The sequence below is a fragment of the Balaenoptera physalus genome, assembly GCF_965194825.1.
Source record: "Balaenoptera physalus genome assembly, chromosome: 21".
Taxonomy (NCBI): Eukaryota; Metazoa; Chordata; class Mammalia; order Artiodactyla; family Balaenopteridae; genus Balaenoptera; species Balaenoptera physalus.
In genome coordinates, this window is record NC_138902.1 from 31,557,785 (window position 1) to 31,577,420 (window position 19,636).

The 19,636-nt window shown below is 44.1% G+C and overlaps 1 protein-coding gene across 2 annotated transcripts in view; it reads left to right on the forward strand.

The window, feature by feature from the left end:
- ACSL1 (acyl-CoA synthetase long chain family member 1) overlaps positions 1-19,636 on the forward strand; it is a 67,518-nt gene that overhangs the window by 32,315 nt on the left and 15,567 nt on the right. Inside the window, exons 3-12 of one of the 2 annotated variants that reach the window (XM_082444804.1) lie at positions 7,086-7,200; positions 7,947-8,011; positions 10,304-10,405; positions 11,925-12,024; positions 12,237-12,415; positions 15,397-15,429; positions 15,589-15,640; positions 16,159-16,232; positions 17,624-17,701; positions 19,472-19,606. In XM_082444804.1, the coding sequence (XP_082300930.1) occupies positions 7,086-7,200; positions 7,947-8,011; positions 10,304-10,405; positions 11,925-12,024; positions 12,237-12,415; positions 15,397-15,429; positions 15,589-15,640; positions 16,159-16,232; positions 17,624-17,701; positions 19,472-19,606 (933 nt within the window). The remainder of the gene's footprint in view (positions 1-7,085; positions 7,201-7,946; positions 8,012-10,303; positions 10,406-11,924; positions 12,025-12,236; positions 12,416-15,396; positions 15,430-15,588; positions 15,641-16,158; positions 16,233-17,623; positions 17,702-19,471; positions 19,607-19,636) is intronic. The other variant, XM_082444805.1, reaches the window with a different exon arrangement.

Genomic DNA, 19,636 nt, shown 5'->3' on the forward strand with positions numbered 1-19,636 from the left:
ACTGGGCAGGATGAGAGGCAGCAGCGTCGGGACGAGCCCAAGGGGAAGCTGCAGGGGCAGAGCAAGAGGAAGGCTGTCCAGGAAGGGCAGGTGCGGCCAGATGGTGGGCTCACTCACTCCTCTGACACAGCCCTGTGGGCGTGCGGAGGACTGACAGGGCAATCTGCGAGGGGCATTAGCCTCGTCAGGCGTTAGTCTGAGCCAGGTCCACACGAGGAGGAAGGGAGGGGCGGCCTCGTTCCTGCAGTCACGTGTAAATGTGAACTTAAACGTGAGCATCATTCTCATCTCTGGGAAGCCCGGGAACAGTCGACTAGGAGAGCGTGTGAGACTTTGGAAGAATCCCTTGGTTTGAGGCTCTGGCTTCATATGTCTGGAATCCTTGTGTAAATCTGTGATTAGGCATTAACGCTCACTTACTTACCTTTTGTAATTGCAAGCTCCTGTCACTGTTCCCCACGGCCTGTTCTTCCCTGTGATATGATTATACATGTGGTCAGGTAAAGAGGTGGGCAGAGATGTGCCCTTGCAGCCCCACCACTGGCGACTTTGCTGCTGTGATATTCAGAGAATTTTCACACAAGTTTTCCAGAAACATCACAACTTCAGAGGGCATTTTCAGCCAGTTGTCCTAGCAGTTGGGGCACAGAGGGTGGGATGGAGGGGACATGGGTTCAAGCCCTGGTCCGGGAAGATGCCACATGCTGTGGAGCAGCTAAGCCCGTGCGCGACAACTACCGAGCCTGAGCTGTAGAGCCCACGAGCCACAACTACTGAGCCCACGTGCTGCAACTACTGAAGCCCACGTGCCTAGAGCCTGTGCTCCACAACAAGAGAAGCCACCGCAGTGAGAAGGCCACGCACCACAACGAAGAGTAGCCCCCGCTCACTGCAACTAGAGAAAGCCCACACGCAGCAACGAAGACCCAACGAAGCCCAATAAATAAATAAATAAATAAATTAATTAATTAGCCTCGCCCCAAGCAAGGTCCACTCCTGTCGAATGAAACACGGCAGATGTAGGCCTTCTGAGCCTCTGGGCAAAAACCCCGCCTTCACAGCAGCCTCTAAAAGGCCGAACAAGGGTAAGGAACAGACGCTTTTCCTTCAGACTATGGGCTAGTGCCTCGCACGTTCTAAGTGGCCAGCACTCGGAGATGCTACAGGCAGGCTTGTTTTGCTGGACCAATGTGTGTTTGTGGGAATTTGGATTTTGTGACTTTGAACTCTCTCCCCTTCCACGGAGGTGGGAGGGAGCTATTTTCCCTTGTGCAGTTGGCTAGTTTTCTCTGGTGACGAGATTGACCTGTGTTTGGCGGCACAGAACTGGTTTGCTAAGTACTGAGTCGGCCTCCCCCACCCCTTAGGCAGGTCCTCCCGTCGGTACAGGGGGCGCTCAGGAAGCTGAAAACTGGAGAGGAAGCTGGGGTGGGGGGACAGGAAAGCCTTCTGAGGATTAGAGGAGAGTGATAGAGAACCAGACCCCCCCAGCTGGCCACCAGGATCTGGGCTCGTCTCCTGCAAGGTGGAGATGAACCGTGTGTGGGCGAGTTTGAACCCAGATGTCCTACAGGCTGGTCTGAAGCTCGCTCTGCTGCATTTTAGACGTGGGACTGAGACAGGAAGGTCTCCCCACCGTCTGTTTGTCCATTTTCTCATCTTCGAAGTGAATACTCACTTCCTTCCAAACCTCCTGCACTCAGATGACAACACCCAGCACCGGTTGTAACGGGTGCATCTGCCCCTTCTTCACTCACTGGGGGTAAAGGATCTCAGGAGGTTGGCTGGTTAAATGGTGAGCGCGAATAGTAAACCTGAGGGTTCATGGTTGCATGGTTACGTTTATGTCAACATAATGGAGGAGTCTAGGTATTTTTAAAATACCCTGTTCATTATCCTAAAAAATCTGGTTGGGAACACCACCTATTGGCTGGTCTTGAATAAAGGCCCTAGTTTGCTCTGTCAAAGATCTCGTGTTGCTGGATAGAACTGATGGCCAGAGAGCCTCTAGGTCCCCGGATGGAAAAGTCTCTTTGTGCCTGTTTATAAAAGGCTGTAGGTGATGGTGGCCTGAGCAGGTAAGATGCATGTGAAATCTACGTGCTGGGAGGAGTGTATTTTACATGGACGATATTGGAAAGAGCAAAAAAAAGTCATTTTTACCCCCGAGAACTGTGGTTTCCACCTGCTGCTTTTCTCCCTAGAGATGGAGTAGATGAAATCCAGCCCAGTCTTCAGCAGCCTCTTTAGATGTTTCTGGGTTCTCCCCACTCCCTCTCTGCTGTCCCTTCCTTCCCCTCCTCCCACCCTCCCTCCCTCCCTCCCTCCTACTTCCTGCCCTCCCCCAGTCCATCTCCTTAGAGGAAATAAACGGTAGTAACATAATAGGTGGTTGACTGTTGGGGCCATTTTCTAGATGGAGATAAATGGGACCACAATTTATAAAGCTCAGGCCTTTCTATCCCTGAGAAATCCTCAAGGATGTAATAATTTGCTTTTGCATTTATTCATTCATTCATTCATTCATTCATTTATTTATATTTATTTTTGGCTGCGTTGGGTCTTCATTGCTGCGTGCGGGCTTTCTCTAGTTGCAGCGAGCAGGGTCTACTCTTCGTTGCGGTGCGCGGGCTTCTCATTGCGGTGGCTTCTCTTGTTGCGGAGCACGGGCTCTGGGCGCGCGGGCTTCAGTAGTTGTGGCTCATGGGTTCTAAAGCACAGGCTCAGTAGTTCCTCAGCATGTGGGGTCTTCCCGGATCAGGGCTCGAACCCTTGTCCCCTGCATTGGCAGGCAGATTCTTAACCACTGCGCCACCAGGGAAGTCCCTGCTTTTGCATTTAAATATGGGAGTGATGCAAAATGAGTCTCACCATCACATGTTCCTTTTTCTCAAATATTGGCAAGAGCTCTAGTCCTGGGAACCATCGATTCACAGATGTTCACTGTCTTCCTGTCCTTACTGCCCCTGAGGGGAACTTGAACTTTTATTTCCTAACTCAGCCCACGTGGGGAGACTGACCTCTAGAGGAACCTTTGCTTGTATAGCCATTGCCGAATATCCTCGTGACCGCGATTTGACGGTAGTGTGGTCACTACCCACTGACTCACAATCTTTTTTTTTTTTTAAACTGGGAAAACTGTATAAACCACATTAAAGAGGAAAGAAAAAACCCTTAATCCTCCCTGACTCAATCTTTATCGACCAATTTCCTGCACATTCCACTGGGGTTGTCTGCATAGCTCTCCCTGTTTTTTGAGCACAACTGAAACCCGCACCTCCACCCCCGATCTGTAGGTTATGTCAGAAGTCCAGAAAGGCCAGATTTAAAATATTTCTTCATTTAAGTAGGTGTTCCTAGAAATAGCTGCATGTACTTGAATAACCCGATAGTTAAATGCCCTGCCTTTGAAATGGCTCAATTTTGTAGCACATATGGACATTTGAGCTTCCATTGCACTCAGCATGCAAGCCCTCACCTTGCAGGTGTAACTAAGGTTGCTAACACCCAGGGTTTATGGATAGCACTTTCGTTCAAGATGAATGGTAACTCACATGCACATCAAAAATGATGAGTCCTTACGGGCATATTGTGATCATCATGGAGCAACAAAACACAGACCTTGTTGCTTTGTCTTCCCCACCCTCATTTCACTCAGCTCCTCTCCTGAAATTACAGAGTACGCCTTACAGTTAAGTGACAATGTGACCTGTCACCCAGTGTTTCACCTATACCTTAAATTGTACAGTTTTGGCATAGAATTCATTTACTGCTTTATCTTCAAACTTTTGCTACTTATTCTAATTGCTAATTAGAGTAATAATAAATGTCTTGTCCTCGGGTTCCTTTGTCAAGATGATGGCTTTATTTGGGATGTGATTAACTTCTTTAACTTTGATTTGGCTGTTTTACCACCATGCTTCTCAAAGTCCTGAAGATCATATACCACCAAAACGGTAGCATAACCAAAGAATTATTTAGGCAAAAGTTTGTTATAAAACGATACTCCAGAGCAGTGATTCTCAAAGTAGGAACTGGGGAGTTGACCTGTTGTCTTGAAGAGGTAGGGTCTCCATATATCCAGAGCTCAACTTAATCTCTTTTTTCAAACCTACCCCCAATCCCTAGTTTCCTATTTTGGATAAATCGGAACTGCTGTTCTCTCAGGCCTCCGACTCTCCCCTCCCGCTTTCCTGCATCCCGTTACCTACCGATCCCATTCGTTCGTGCTTAGCGCCTCCAGCGTCACGGCCCTGCCCTAGTCCAGGCCCACGTCAGTTGGTCTCTGTCCATCTTGTTCTGTACACTGCTCAACCTCCTAGTAGATTTCCTTTTACAGCAATACCCGGATCTTCACCACTTCCCTGCTGGGGACCTTAATGCCTCCAGGCTGGCGCACCAGAGTCCCCCGAAGGGCCGGCTGAAACGCGGCTGCTGGATCACACCCCCAGAGTTTCTGACTTGGTAGATCTGGCAAAGGGCTCGCTAAATGCTTTCCCTACAAGGGCCAGGAGTTCCCTTGACCATCCTCTGAGGACCTCAGCTCTGGGGTGAGCCTGTGCTCTGTAGATTCTAGGCTTCTCCTCTCTATTCATTCCAGCTCCCTCCACGCTCCTCTGCTCAGCCAGTACTCCTTGGAGTCCCTCTGGTCATGTAGGGATAAGATTTAGCCGCCTTCAGAACAAGCCCTGTATCTTACTTGCCTGGTTCCCGTCAGCTCTGTTGGCAGCCGTGGGCACCGCTCAGCAGAACGCCCTGGGAAGGCAGTATTGCTTTTGCAGAGAAACAACTGAGTAGTGCCATGGATGAGCGATTGTCCTGATGAGAGGTGTAGGTGGCACCGTGCTCGGCTGAGGTCATGAGGACCTCTCCGCGGGCCACCAGGCTGCCTGCGCCTCCAGGCCATGTGGTGACACGCAGAGCAGGTTGGGCGGGTGGCCAGGAGGCAGCTATTTAAAGGCGGTTGGCTCCTCCTTACCAGGCACAGCTCTTACTTTTCTCAGCTTTTTTTCTCCTTCCCATTTTCGGTCTTTCAGTCTCCTGTCTCTCTGTTTCTATCTTAGCCTCGATGCCCTGGGTCTTTGGGGTAGCTTCCTGGGTTGAAGAGGCTTCTGATGTTTACTATAAAGCCACGAATTGCTCCTGAATTTTAATCTGAATATTTGTTGGTGAAATGGTATAGGCTAAGAAGGACTGGCTTTGTAGTTAGGACACGTTATCAGGTGTCTGAGTAATATTCTACACATTAGTGTTTTACAGGAAAGTTCTTGTTTAACTAAAACTAACCCTGGACATGGGCACGTGATATCCCCATTTTACAGAAAAGAAAACAGACTCCGAGATTAAGTAATAATAATGCAGGATTCTCAAGTGAAGAGATTTTTCCGTCTTTATGTGCACGAAGAATAACTTCTTTGCTTTTATAAAGTAGCATGTTGTAGTTAATAATTGTATTTGGAATCATGGCTACAGGTCTTAGAAAGTTTCTGCCAAGATAAGACTGTGTGACGATTAGAAAATATGATTGGGTGATATTTACCCCAGAAGACTATTAACAGTTGTAGATCAAGAGTTAAACACACATATGTAGCACATAGTAGATATTAAAAGAACGTATGTAAATGTATAAGCAAAAAAAAAAAGTCTGGAAGGAGCTCACCAAACTGATAACAGGGGCTAGTCATTTTTTTCCTCGGTATACTTCTATACTATTAAAAATTTTAATAAGTATATAAATGATAACTTTTTTAAAAATATTTATTTATTTATTTATTTGGTTGTGTCGGGTCTTAGTTGCGGCACGCGGGCTTCTCTCTAGTTGCGGAGCGCAGGCTCCAGAGCTCACGGGCTTAGTTGCCCCACAGCGTGGGGGATCTTAGTTCCCCGAGCAGAGATTGAACCCATGTCCCCTGCACTGGAAGGCAGATTCTTAACCACTGGACCACGAGGGAAGTCCCCTATAAATGATAACTTAATAGGGGAAGGAAAGAGCTAATGGGAGGAGGAGTGAAGAATCCTAACTTTTAAAAAACAACAACGATAAGGAAAAGAATCCACCAGCACCCGTCTGGCCGTCTCTTTGCCTTATAAAGGGTCTCCACATTGGTCTGTCCCCTGGAGGGCATCCTGTTTCCCCATCAGCTCTGCCTCTTCAGACTGTTTCCTCTTCGAGACCTCACCTTTTGCCCCTTCCTGAAGCCTTTCCTAGTTTCTTCCTTCAAACCTCATGCTAGAAACAATGTCTCCCACTTTTGAACCGTGCTTTCTTGTGGTACCAGAAGTCCTTGTATCGTAATCTAATTTCCCCAAAGAAATTTTAAACAGAAATACATCTGTACCCCTTGCAGTATCTCCGGGGCCCCAGCACGCTGAGCTGCTCGCTGGTTGAGAACTGCTGCCTCTTGAGATGACTTGCCTGTTAGGAGTTCTTGTCCATAACGGGTGTACTTTCTGAGCTGACAGATGGCAACTTAGAGGAGGGGGCACAGCGGTAGCAACTCTGCCTCCTTACAAGTGCTGCAGGCCAGTGTGTCCATGCACATCCTACATTTTATAGCTGATGATGGTAACAAGTAGATGCTGCCTGAGAAACTGAAGTTGGCAAAGAGAAAAGGCAGTAGACATAATCTCCAAAAGAACATAGATAACATGATGGAAGTAAAACTGAACGGTGTGTTCTTTCCACAAGACGTGACAAAAATCGGTCCTCTGTGCTGCCGGCCACGGTTTGAGAATCATCGCAGTGCATTTAGGGGGCTGGTGTCCAGTCTTCAGACTCTCCAGCCTTGTCTGGCAGGACCAGTGCTTATAGGTCTGTGAGCCTCTTTTCTTGTTCCCTCAGTTGCTGCCTTTTCCCAGGGGTCCTGGATGGACATGGGCCCGGCCTTGCTCCTCTGAAGCCTGCGCTTGTCTCCAGGTGGATGATTTATATCAGACATCACCACATCCCGCCCTGGAGTTCATCCAGCAAATGCTCACCGAGCAGCTGCTCCCGGGCCCTGGAGAGGATTGAAGGTGCACACGGTAGACTTTTTATTTTTGATGCTTTCTGCTGACGTGCCATCTGTCTGTCTGTCTTTTCCCAGGGCAGCGATGGTGCCCGGAGATCCGTGCTTCTGGACAGTGACGAGCCCTTGGTGTATTTCTATGATGATGTCAGAACGTTATATGAAGGTTTCCAGAGGGGCATACAGCTGTCAAGTAAGCATTTGACTGAATCCGTGTGACTCATGCTTCATGTTTTTCCTTCAGAAAGAGGGGTCTTTCGTCAGAAAGCCATATTTGCTCCCAACTTTCTCCCGCTCAGTCTGGCTCCCAGCTCCCTGTCTCCTCCCATAACTTCCGCAGAGTGAGTCCCACTGCACACGGGTCCCGCTGGGTGTGCCCCGCAGCCAAGGGGCTTCCGTGGTCACATATGTGTTTCATGGAGAGTCACACGTCTCTTAGCTCAGAATAGGCTCTGACGTTTCTTGCAGTAAAGAGACCTGTTTAATTGCACCTGATCCAACATTTCTCAAACTTGCTTGACCAGGAGACCCATACTTTGAGAAATAAACACTGACATCCAAGGAAGCGGGGTTCCATCAGAGACAGTTGGGGGGTGTTGGCTCATGGGACTGCCCTTCATCCCTGAGGATGGCACGAAAGACCCCGGGTACCCAGAAGCTGCCCGGCCTTCCAGCCCCTCTCCCTCCTGCCCCATGTAAGGAACAAAATAGAAATAAAGAAACAAACAAAGTCTCAGACTAAAACCCAGGGAGAAAACATTTCCAATCTGAATTCATTGTTTCACATCTGAGGACCACAGTAGAGTCTACCTGATACTTTGTGGAATGAAAGATACAAACGACAATCTAGGAATATTTATGTGTGTTAAAACGAGAACCTAGGAATATTTATGAATGTTAAGTCCATCCTTTTTTTAAAAAATTTTTTTCTCCTTTCAGATAATGGCCCATGTTTAGGCTCTCGGAAACCAGACCAACCCTATGAATGGCTTTCATACAAACAGGTGAGTTTTCTGGCTGTGTGGCCGCCTCACGCGAGCCATAGTGCTGCAACATGGCAGTTCTTGGAGCTGTTGAACATTGGGCCGGAAGGAGTAATGAGCTGTAGGTCCGGTGGGCAGGGGGATTTCTCAGTGCTTATTTTGCCTTACCAGAGCCAAATAGTAGTTTTCAGATCCCTCATTTTCACAAGTGGTGTAAAAACAGTTCATGTGTGTTGGAATTTTCACATTGCACGATGGTCTTCAGGCCTCACAGAATCTTCAAGTGCTTCTGGGTTACATCATCTTCTTGTCATGTTACTGTTTTGTGCAGGTCTCAGCCTATCAATAATCAATACTGTGGCCGGGCCAGCCCTCGTGGTTCATATTATGATTGCAAGGCGCCTTTCAGCAATAACCATAAGGAAACGTGGAAAAAATAAAGCTTTCTTACTACAGGACGTGGAAATGACACAACACACCTGGGCCACACAAGCGAGGTCTCGGGGAGGGGGAGAGAGAGCGTAGAGCACCTGGGGTTCTGCTTTATTGGGGTCAAAGATGGGGGCCTAGGGTTTCGAGGGCTCACCCTTATTGATGAATTTGAAGCAGAAGAGCAGGAACAAAGCACAGGAAGAGAGAAAACAAGTGGCTCAAATGGTCGGTTAACAACATCAACCAAGATCTGTAAAACAAAGGAGCCTCATGCGGGGAGGGGGCCTGGCTGCTTATCTAGCCTCTGGCTGGCGATGCGTCAGCCTTGGAAGTGGATGGTCCGCAATCAGAGCTTAAGGCAGGCACTTGCATTACAAAAAAAGAGAAAGCCCAGCGCTTGGGGTTTACACTGCAGTTACCTATAGTGACCTGTTCCTCTATTGCTTCTGTTATATATTGGCTGGAGGAGAGAAAACAGGTCCATTGCAGGTGGGATGTTTGAAGGCAGATTGAAAATCACTGGGGTTTCAGAAGGTGTTTTGCACATTTCAGACAGAGGCTGGTGAAGATAAAAAAGTAGACTTAAGCGAACTTTGAATTTGTATATTTAAATCACTTTTTCCCCCTAGCCCAGTGATTCTTAGCTTTGGGGGCTAGGAACCCCTGTAAGGTTTTTCGAAGAAAGGTCTGGACCCTCTTTCCAGAGATACAAGTGCGTGCGTAGAATCCCAGTAAGCTCTGAAAACCATCTAGGTACTCGCAGGTTCCCAGCGCTTACACACAAGCGGGAGTTGTGAAACATTCCATGGGGTACGGAAGTAATAAGCATGTTAATGTCATTCTTGCTGTCGCCTGGCCATTGGTGCGGGGGGAGGGGCACTACGTGCCAGAACCTACAGGCTTCTGGGGCAGGAGTAGGTGTGGTTCTCTTTTCTGCGGATTTAAAGTGCTCTTGAGAATTTACCAACTGAGAATAAAGAAAAGAGTTCCAAATTAAGATTTAAAAAAATTTTTTTTAGTTCATTTGGGGTAGGAATGAGGAGAGGATGAGGGATGGGGGCAGGGATATAGCCCTGCCTAATTTTTGTGAATCTACCTATTTTTACATAGTTGTAATTAATAGTATGCGTTTTTGTATTCATTTATCTTACTTAAAATTGTTACAAATACTCTGTTTGATATGGTTTTCATAACTAGTATTTACTAGCTGTAGAACATTTTCTTAGAGATTTACCATCATTTACTTAACCATCCAGCCATTGGTCTTTTTTTCCCCTAGACTTTTGTGACTTTAGATAATTTTGAAATACGTATCTTTGTACCTAAAGTTTTTTCAGACCTCTGGTTAGGATTGGGTTATTTCCAAAGAATAAATTCTCAAGAATAGAATTGTGGAGCCTAATGATAAGAGCTTGTTCTTATTTTTTTTTTTAAAAGATCTCCCCCAAACTTGTTGTTTGTGTGTTTACATCAAAGGACAAGTTTTGGCTGCTTGGACACAAAATTCTGTGTCCCTGGATTGCTTTTATAATTTTATAAAACTGAAGTATAAAAGTATCGAAACTAAACAAGTATAGGAACTCTGACATGTATCACCTGTGACCTGCAGCTGCTGGGGTGAAGTTCATTTGCTCTGCAGAAGGAAATATCATCAATCATCAGTTTTCTTACAGTGGATTCTGGTGATTCAAACCTTGAACTTTACAAAAACGTGTAACTAAAGGAATACCTGTTTGCCCCTGTTCTTCCCCGCCCCCCCCCCCCCCCCCCACCCCAGGCAGTGCTGCTTCTTGGCTAAGATATCAGGCTTGGCCATCACAGGAGGCTGTGTTCCCTGAGCTGGGCCTGATGCTCTTCCTGATTTTTTCTCCCCCGTCTTAGGTCGCAGAAATGTCAGAGTGTGTGGGCTCGGCGCTGCTCCACAAGGGCTTCAAGGCGGCCCCAGACCAGTTTATCGGCATCTTTTCTCAGAACAGACCTGAGGTATTAACCATTAGGCGCTGACCGTACATGGTTCGGAGAGGTCTCAGATGGAAGAACCAGTTAGGGTTCGCACCTACCTCTGCTTCAGACCAGACTCTTCGGTCTGATTACCTCTGAGAACATGACGTTGTGTTATGCCTTAGAGAGTTACATGTATGAAAACCCAAACCAGGCCCTTCTTAGCCTTTAGGTAGGAAAAAAAAATCACTTTTAAAGAAAATTACGGTTTTTTTTTTTTTTTTTAAATCAGGTCCCCAAACAAAAACTAGTGAAGAAAGTCTTAGAGCAAATAACTAACAAAGAAGTCTTCCCGCTTTAAGGGCTTCCTCTGTGATTAGAAAAATGGCATTAATAAATGACAGAGAAACTTGGATACATTTTTGTCAGTAGCAAACTCTCATCTTTTCTCTCGAAAAGGTCTGGGCTCTCTCTGCCCAGGTTATCAAGTTTAAAATCCCAGGGGCCATGGGGAAGGGGCCTCATTGGGAGCTGGCCTTAATTTGGACAAGCAGACTGTTGTTTAGCCATCCGGGCCCAAGCGTGGTGCTTCTGTAAACCACTGTATTAAATTACATTTAAATGAGAAGCCCCCTGGAGCTATTGCCTGTAGTGTGAGTAAACAAATAGTGGCATAGCTGGTGCAGAAAAATTCAAGCACTAGGCTTGAAGAAATTGAATTGATTCTTAGACCTACTTGGGTCCAAAAGGCATGTTGGTTCAATCCCTGTGCTACTATTTTATAAATTAGAGTGGTTTCTCAGCGGTTTTTTTAAAATAAATTTATTTATTTATTATTTTTGGCTGCGTTGGGTCTTCGTTGCTGTGCGCGGGCTTTCTCTAGTTGCAGCGAGCTGGGGCTACTCTTCATTGCAGTGCACGAGCTTCTCATTGCCGTGGCTTCTCTTGTTGGGGAGCACAGGCTCTAGGCACGTGGGCTTCAGTAGTTGCAGCACACGGGCTCAGTAGTTGTGGCTCCTGGGCTCTAGAGCGCAGGCTCAGTAGTTGTGGCGCACGGGCTTAGTTGCTCCGCGGCATGTGGGATCTTATTTCCCCGACCAGAGATCGAACCTGCGACCCCTGCATTGGAAGGCAGATTCTTACCCACTGGACCACCCTCCCTGCTTTGATCTCACAGTCCCCGCTCCCAGAGTCCCCTTACCTTTCTCTCCACCTGTCCAAATCATGCTGCTCTCGCAAAGGGCAAGCTCTGTTACCTCCCCCACCAAGGAGGCCCACTGCCGGCTGTCTTGCCTCTGAGCCCATCACTCTCATGCTGTTCATTCTCTTTTCACATATTTGCCTCAAATTTTCAGGCAAATTGTAATTTCCTCTTTAGAAGTGGGCAAGTGTTTTGCTCTCATTAGGAATCCCTTTGGTGCCCGGCACATAGCAGTAGATACACAGATGTTAGTTTTGCTACATCTGGTGTTTCCACGTTGAATCTCTATAGAGTATTGTTTTCCCTGGAGTGGTTCACAATATCTCATTTTCTCACCCTGATCTTTACTTTTTTCTTTAGTGGGTGATCATTGAACAGGGATGCTTTGCTTATTCGATGGTGATCGTTCCCCTCTACGATACCCTCGGAACAGAAGCAATCACCTACATCATCAACAAAGGTACGTTTGCGGCCTTTGGGGGCACGTTGGCATAGTTATTGGTTAAATACAGAGACTACATTTGCTGATACATGATATGATAGGGATTTTTCCATTTAAATGTACATCTACCCTCCTATTCAAAAAATGTAGTACTTAACCTGGTGTCAGATGTTACAGTCAAGCTTTTAATATCCCAGAGCTGGTTCCTCACTGTGTCTCTTCACTTCCAGCTGAACTCTCTCTGGTTTTTGTGGACAAGCCAGGGAAGGCCAACCTCTTATTAGAAGGTATAGAAAATAAATTAACACCATCCCTTAAAACTATCGTTCTCATGGACTCCTATGGCAGTAATCTGTCGGAACGAGGCAAGAAGTGTGGGGTGGAGATCATCAGCATGAAGGCGATGGAGGTGAGTCACCCTGCCCTGCCCACCTCACTGCAGGGTTTCCCTGAGGTCATTTTGGCTCAAAGGTGGCATCCAGTGCGACCACAAAGTCCCAACTCTGGCTGGTCCTGTAAAAGATGGAGAGCAGAAATCTGTGTCTCATTACTGGAAAGAAGAATTCTACCCACATGCCCAGTGTTAATCCATCACATTTTACAGAAAGTGTTCTCATCAGGCGCGTTGCAGCGCTCACGTGCTCATTCTAGAGCACTGACGAGCCACGCCAATAAATGCTGGGAATGGGAATTTCAGATTCAGGCAGAGATTTAGGTTTGTATGTCCTCTTTAGGCTTTAACACCTTTTACTTACTGATTTATCTCTAAAACGGAGCCAGACATAGAAATCTGCCTCATTATTCTTTTCCCCAGGTTGCTTTCATAGGGTCCTGGTGAATTTCTAGCATAGAGGCTTGATTTGGTTTATTTTCGTATTATATTTAAGATTCACATTAATCACAACTTTAAAGGTAACCATTCTAGGGAAATGAGTGTGGTCCATATTTAAATTGATTGTTTGACATCGGATCATATAAGAAGCTAGTCTCCCCAGTTGTTTTTGGATTAAACTTCAATCCAAAACAGTGGGCAAGAGGAGGCCCTTGTTATTATGTGCACGTCACGGGAAGCAATAGGTTCAATAGAATAAGTCATTCTCTTTCTGAAAATGTTATAAATATTTTCCTGGAACTGTTATAAATAGGGTTTTGAATTTTATTGACAGTTCTCCTTCTATCAAGAATTTGAGCTACGAGGAAGGATCTATAAAACCTTTCCTGGGGAACTTAGTCGTCACAGAGAATCTGTCATTTGTTCTGTCAGAGCTTCTGCCTCTCTCTCACTCACTCACACACACACACACACACACACACACACACACACACACACACACACACGACAGCATACAACAGGAGTCCGTAAGAGCTAATGGGTGTGCTGAATTGCTAAATTGGGTTTTTAACTAGCTTTTCACCGAGCATTTCCCTATTTTTGTATTTTTTACTTGTAACCCCATTTCATAATAATATCTTTTCCCCCATTTTTCCTCTTCCTGCTGCCCCCACCACACACAGACACATACACAAACTTTTTTTTGTCTTTTTTGACTGCTCTGTATGATAAAGAAGTAATTTTAAGATTATAATTTAGATAAGTAAGTGACCAAAGATTATAATATAAAGTTTATATGAAAATATTTATAAAAGACATTGTTTTACACTTACCTGTATAATATGATTCATATTTGGTTTTTAAAATTTTTATAAGCAAAAGATTAAATTTTAAAGCAATGAATTTAAAACTTTTTGGTTGATCATGTGATCTAATTTTTATTAGTGTATATTTTTATAGCATCAAAAATAGAAACATTGGTATTTTTGCATTTTTTCCAATATTTTGTTATGAAAATTTTCAAATATGCAAACAAGTTGAAAGAATTGTACAGTAGACCACTATATCCCACCAAGAGTCTACAATTACCATTTTAATATATCTGCTTTATCACAGATTAATCATTCTATCTCTTTATTCACTGATTTGTCTTTTTTTATGCATTTTCAGTAGGGTACAAATTTTATCACCCCCAAATACTTCATTAAGTAGAATTCAGTTTTCCTTCTGTTTATGGTTCTTTTTTATTTTGGCATTTGGAACCTAAAGATGACAACTTTAATCTTTATAATAGCTGTATTTTATCCTAAATAATGACATAAGTCAGGCTTCAGGCTATGAAACTTTCTTGGCAAATAAGGGACTAATTTGGATAATTTTTTTCTAATAAATTAAAAGTCTAATTGCATATAACTTGCTTTATTTTACTTAACATCAATTTTTGAAGAATTAGAGATCTTAAGAAGTTAATGTAAAAATTTTAAAAAGATGAGTGGAAATTTGGATCTGACAAAGATTATTTTAGGAAAAAGATTGGTGGAATTATCGTTACTTTAACTCTTAGTTGACTTCTATTTGGATGTCAGTGTTCCTATTTTTAATCAGTGGTCTGTTATATATATATATAATTTAAAGTGTGATTAGGATTAAAAACTGTTTAAAACTGTATGCTGGGTAGAAACTCACTGAGCCCTGAGCCCACCCATCTAATTTCCATTTAATTCTGGGCATGCTCATTCCATATGCTCACTCAAGCTGTTCAATTTTAATAGGAAAAGAATATAAATAGTTCATTAAAAAAAATTAATAGATATTAAAGTGGTCATGGAGACACCTTCATGAAATAACAACATCAGAATTAGCCCGTGGTAGTAACTGGGAGTCCGCCTTTGGGGAATGCCGTACCTCAGAAATGAATCTGTCGTTCTTAACCTTCATAGCCATTCGAGAGTGGTCTTAGAGCTTCTGTCGTGGCCTGTTTTGTAATCAGAGGTGCCCAGATCCTTCCTCTGCTCCACGTGGGGAGTACAGATAGTTGAGCCTCTCCAGAATGGCCACCAGTTAAATCTGGCAGAGACTGATTTTCTCTCTCCAGATTGAAGATGTCAGTTTTGCAGAATTGGGTGCTCACGTATCTGTGCTGAGCTCTGGTTTTGGAAGGGTACAGAGCAGCTGTGGTTCTCTGATTACGGTGAAGAGCCGGGCTTTGTTAAAGGCTGTGATAGGAAGGGGAGTGGAAACCAGAAGAACGTGTAAAAGACTTTGATTCCTGTCTTTTGAATAAATCCTATTTCAAAGGCCAGTCCTAATGCCATCGATATAGTTTTATATAAGAGAGAAAATAACCAGAAAATGGCTTCTTAGAACAATGGGTAAGTATTTGGGTTCAGGTTAATTAAAATTGCTGTAGTTTATTTAATTTGAAATCTGTGCTGTCTTTGAGTCAGCTGTGAGTGAATCCCACAGAAAAGTCAGCTTGAACTGACTTGATGTGACTTTTGTTCTTCACATTTAGAAAATGTTTCCATTTAAGATTTTTTTTCTCTCTTCTCTTTAAGGACCTGGGAAGAGCCAACAAACGGAAGCCCAAGGTGAGTGCACCATGTGCGACCCTGCCCCAGCCTCTGTGTAGCTTCCGTGTCTAGTCAGCTCAGAGCCTAGTAGAAATCTTGAGTGATATCTTATGACTTAAAGTTTTCTATTCTATTCTGATTTATACTGGCTTTTTTTTTTTTTTTAACGTGCAATAGCCTCCAGCGCCTGAAGATATTGCAATAATTTGCTTCACAAGTGGCACTACAGGTCAGTTTTGAAAAGGAATTGTTTCTGAGTGGTACCTGGAAGTGTATATTCCCTGCCTTTTCTTGTGGATGACTTATTCGAGCTATAGATGGCCTAGAAGCAGAAGAGACCGAAGTGTTCAAGCCTGTCTTACGGTAGCTCTATAAGACGTTCCCGGAATCTGAGCATGTCCTCAAACATTTAAGAAAGGTCACAGTAGGATCACCCATCTTCCTGGGACAAACTGTATCCATGGTTTCCAGAAATAAAATTCCTGGATTTTCTTTTCTTAACTGCTACACACACCCTCTAAAACTTGCCCATATTAGTAAAGACGGTTTAGGATAATAAGTTTCATTTTAAAGGACTGCAGATTGCTCAGGAATGTAATGTGACTAACGTTAGTCTTTCATGGGTGTACCTCACGCTACAGGCATCAGAGGCTTTAATGATATGGGGTTTCTGGGCTTCTGTCATGTCCATCATTCTTGGATGGAGTTTCTGTCCTCTGACTTTGTTCTGTTCCTATGCGTTCACAGGCAACCCCAAAGGAGCGCTGATCACCCATCGAAATGTAGTGAGCGACTGTTCGGCGTTTATAAAAATGACAGAGGTAAACTTCGGGGGTATTGTCATCTTTCTTCATATCCATTGGTTGGCATCAGGCCTCAAGAACGAAGGTGGTAAAAGCCCCACTATTATGTTAGGCATGGACCGTATTTGAAACACTGTCTGAAATATAGATAAGGTCTGAGCTTTCGTACATTCACCTCCTCCCAAATAGTTTTCACTGTGGGCCTAATCCCCAACTCCTGCTGTGACCGTTAAGCTGAATTGACAGATAGAATTTATTACGTCTTTTATGTAGTAAAACTTTATTTGGATACTGCTCTATAAATGTTTCCCGGAAAGGACAGAGAACTGACTCTCTTGTTTTTATCTCCTATTTTAGTATGGAAAAGAATTCATTTCTTTAAGTTGACAAAGAAATGTTAAATGCTGCTGAAGGTTTTTTGGATTATTATCGTTTTTATTATTTACTATGCTTGCTTTGATCTGGCTTCCACTTTATAAGAAGGATTAAAGCCTCGAACTTTAGTTATTTCCTATAATCTTAAAGTTTGCTTTGTAAGTGTCTTAGTCTGTGTGGGCTGCCGCGACAAAATAACACAGACTGGATAGCTTAAACAACAGACTTGTATTTTTCTCGCAGTTTTGGAGGGTAGAAGTCCGTGATCGAGGTGCCAGCAGGTTTGGTTCTGGTGAAGGCTCCCTTCTTGGCTTGTAGACCGCAGGCTGCTCACCATGCCTCCCCCGACCTCTCCTCTGTTTGCATATGGAGAACAAGAGAGAGGTTTCTGGTGTTTCTTTCTGTTCTTACAAGGACACCAGCCTTATTGGATCAGGGCCCCACCCTCATGACCTCATTTAACCTTGATGACCTTCCCTGTCTCCAAATACAGTCACTTTGGCGGCTAGGGCTTTAACATATGACTCTGAGGGGGGTGGTCACATTTCAATCTGTAACACCAAAGGTCTATTTCAAACTTGCCTTTTAAAAAAGTACTCATTGAATAATGTAATGTATGCCTTTCCCTCATATCCTTTGCACGCTTTTACATAATTTGCTTTTGCAAATTACATGTCTCTGGGAGGGCTCCATACGGTCTCCTTTTTGTGGTAGGAGCCTGTGCTTAATGGTTTTGGGGAATGGGCACCTTTGGGGACTGCAGAAGCTCGATCTCACTTTCACTTATACTTACACTTTCTTAATCCTTTTGGTATATACTTTCTAAACAGAGTTCAACATTTAGTACTTTACCAAGTGAAATTTTAATTTCCTTATTGACCTTCAAAGAAAACTTAAAATTCATGAATCATTGAAGTAAATGTTTACAGTTAATGTTAATATTAAGATTAATAATTTGTAAGTTATAATAATAAAACGGAAAATTCCTGGAAATTCTAATGCTTTTCTGCCTGCCTGGTGTCTTTGCTTTCCAGGGTGCATTCGTTCCTTCCTCAGATGATACTTTGATCTCTTTCTTGCCTCTCGCCCACATGTTTGAGAAAGTTGTAGAGGTAGGCACTGAGTTTTATTTTGTTTGTGCACATGTGTTTGGCTGTGTTCTGCTCAGTTGTTGTGTTTTACAGAAAGCACTTGTCTTGAATGCCAGTGACACAGACATTTCATTTGTACCATTGCACACATGCATGAGTGGTTCATGCAGATAAGTTTGAATGTGCAGACTGTCCTCTATGTAGAGAGTTCTTTGCTCAGCCCTATTTTAGAAATTGAGCTAATTGTTTAAGAGTATAATTATTTTTCTGGGTCCAGATACTTGAACTTTAATACTCATTTTAAAATTGGAAGCTCAGACTTTTGAAGGACACGAATATGGACATGAATTCAGAAGGGTGAGCTGTGAATGTAGAATTTTTATGAATACCATCCCACAAAGGCTGGTGAGGCTTCATTTCTGTAAGAAGTCTATTTTTTTTCTTTTGGCCACACCATGCGGCTTGTGGGATCTTAGTACCCCGACCAGGGATCAAACCCGTGCTCTCTGCAGTGGAAGGTGTGGAGTCCTAACCACTGGACCTCCAGGGAAGTCCCAGAAGTCTCTATTTTTGACTGTGCTTGTTCATAAGGCACAAGTTGACTTCAGATTCATTTTTTCAGCAATATTCCAAGTGCCTTTGGCAAAGCGGGATGATATTCAGCTGACCTCTGCCTGAGCTCCTCATACACGACTGTGTGACTAATTTAAAAACTGACCAAGAACCATCTTTTTTCCTTCTTGGACAGTTTTGGATTGTATGCTTATAGGAGAAACAGTGAGCACTGCTCACTCATTTTGATGAATGTTCACGGAGCACCAGCTGTGTTGCAGGTACTGGGCAGGTATTGGAGAGAGAGGGGTGGCTGATAAAGTCCCGGCCCTTTGACTAGCTGCCACCCTGTAGGATTCACTTCCCCCAAAGGATCAAGGATCTTCCATCTGATACTTGTGTCTCCTGCACGCCTCAGGAGACCTTGTGAGTTTACAGAGTGACTGCAGACATGTTGACAGTGGACCGTAGGTGCCTAACTAGTTTTCAAGGTGTGCCCAGGAGGCAGGCCACACTGAACAGAAGCCTCCGAGCTGTATTTTTAAACAATGAACCTTTCTAGTTGTTTCTGCTTTCAAGCCTGAGACCGTTTGTACTTCCGTTGCATCATCTCTTGAATCTCTCTTTCTTTTTAAAATTTAAAACAGGCAGACTCTTTGTCAAGTGCCTGTGGCTTGCCAGTGCAGCTTTCATCAGACAGGAAAAAATTCAGGCACTAGGTTATAGCCGAATGCAAACCGCTGTGGTACAGATGGCCTAGTGCCTCAGCCGCAGCGTATTCTGACTACTCAGAATTTTTTAGTTAGATTCAAATAGAAGAAATGAGACTTTAAAAAGCTAAGGCAAGTAGCTAAGTTTTTTTGATGAGAATAAGTTAGACCTAAAGTTTCTGGAAGGCTAAAAATATTTGGATTATCGAATACCATGTCATTCATTCAGCAGATATTTATTATTGAAGCTAAAATAGCAGAACCTCTCAGATCATCCCTGAAAACCACATTCCCTGGTTTCTTACTAGTCCCTTTATCTTCAGGATAGTCAAGAGCAATGCCACATTCCCATGTTGTACAAGGACCCCAGAACACAAGAACGTTGCTTTAAAAGCTCCCTACATTTAGGAACTTTATGATTTCTGGAAGCTGGTCTGAAATGCTAAAACTGGAGCCTTGTGTGTCTGTGTGTGTTGTGTAATCCCTGCTGCAATGATGACATGTTGGATATTTCTGTTTACCTCTCTAGTGTATGATGCTGTGTCACGGAGCTAAGATAGGATTTTTCCAAGGAGATATCAGGCTCCTTATGGATGATCTCAAGACCCTTCAACCCACCATCTTCCCTGTGGTCCCCAGACTGCTGAACCGGATGTTTGACCGAGTAAGTGCCAAGCGAAGAGCAGAGGCAGAG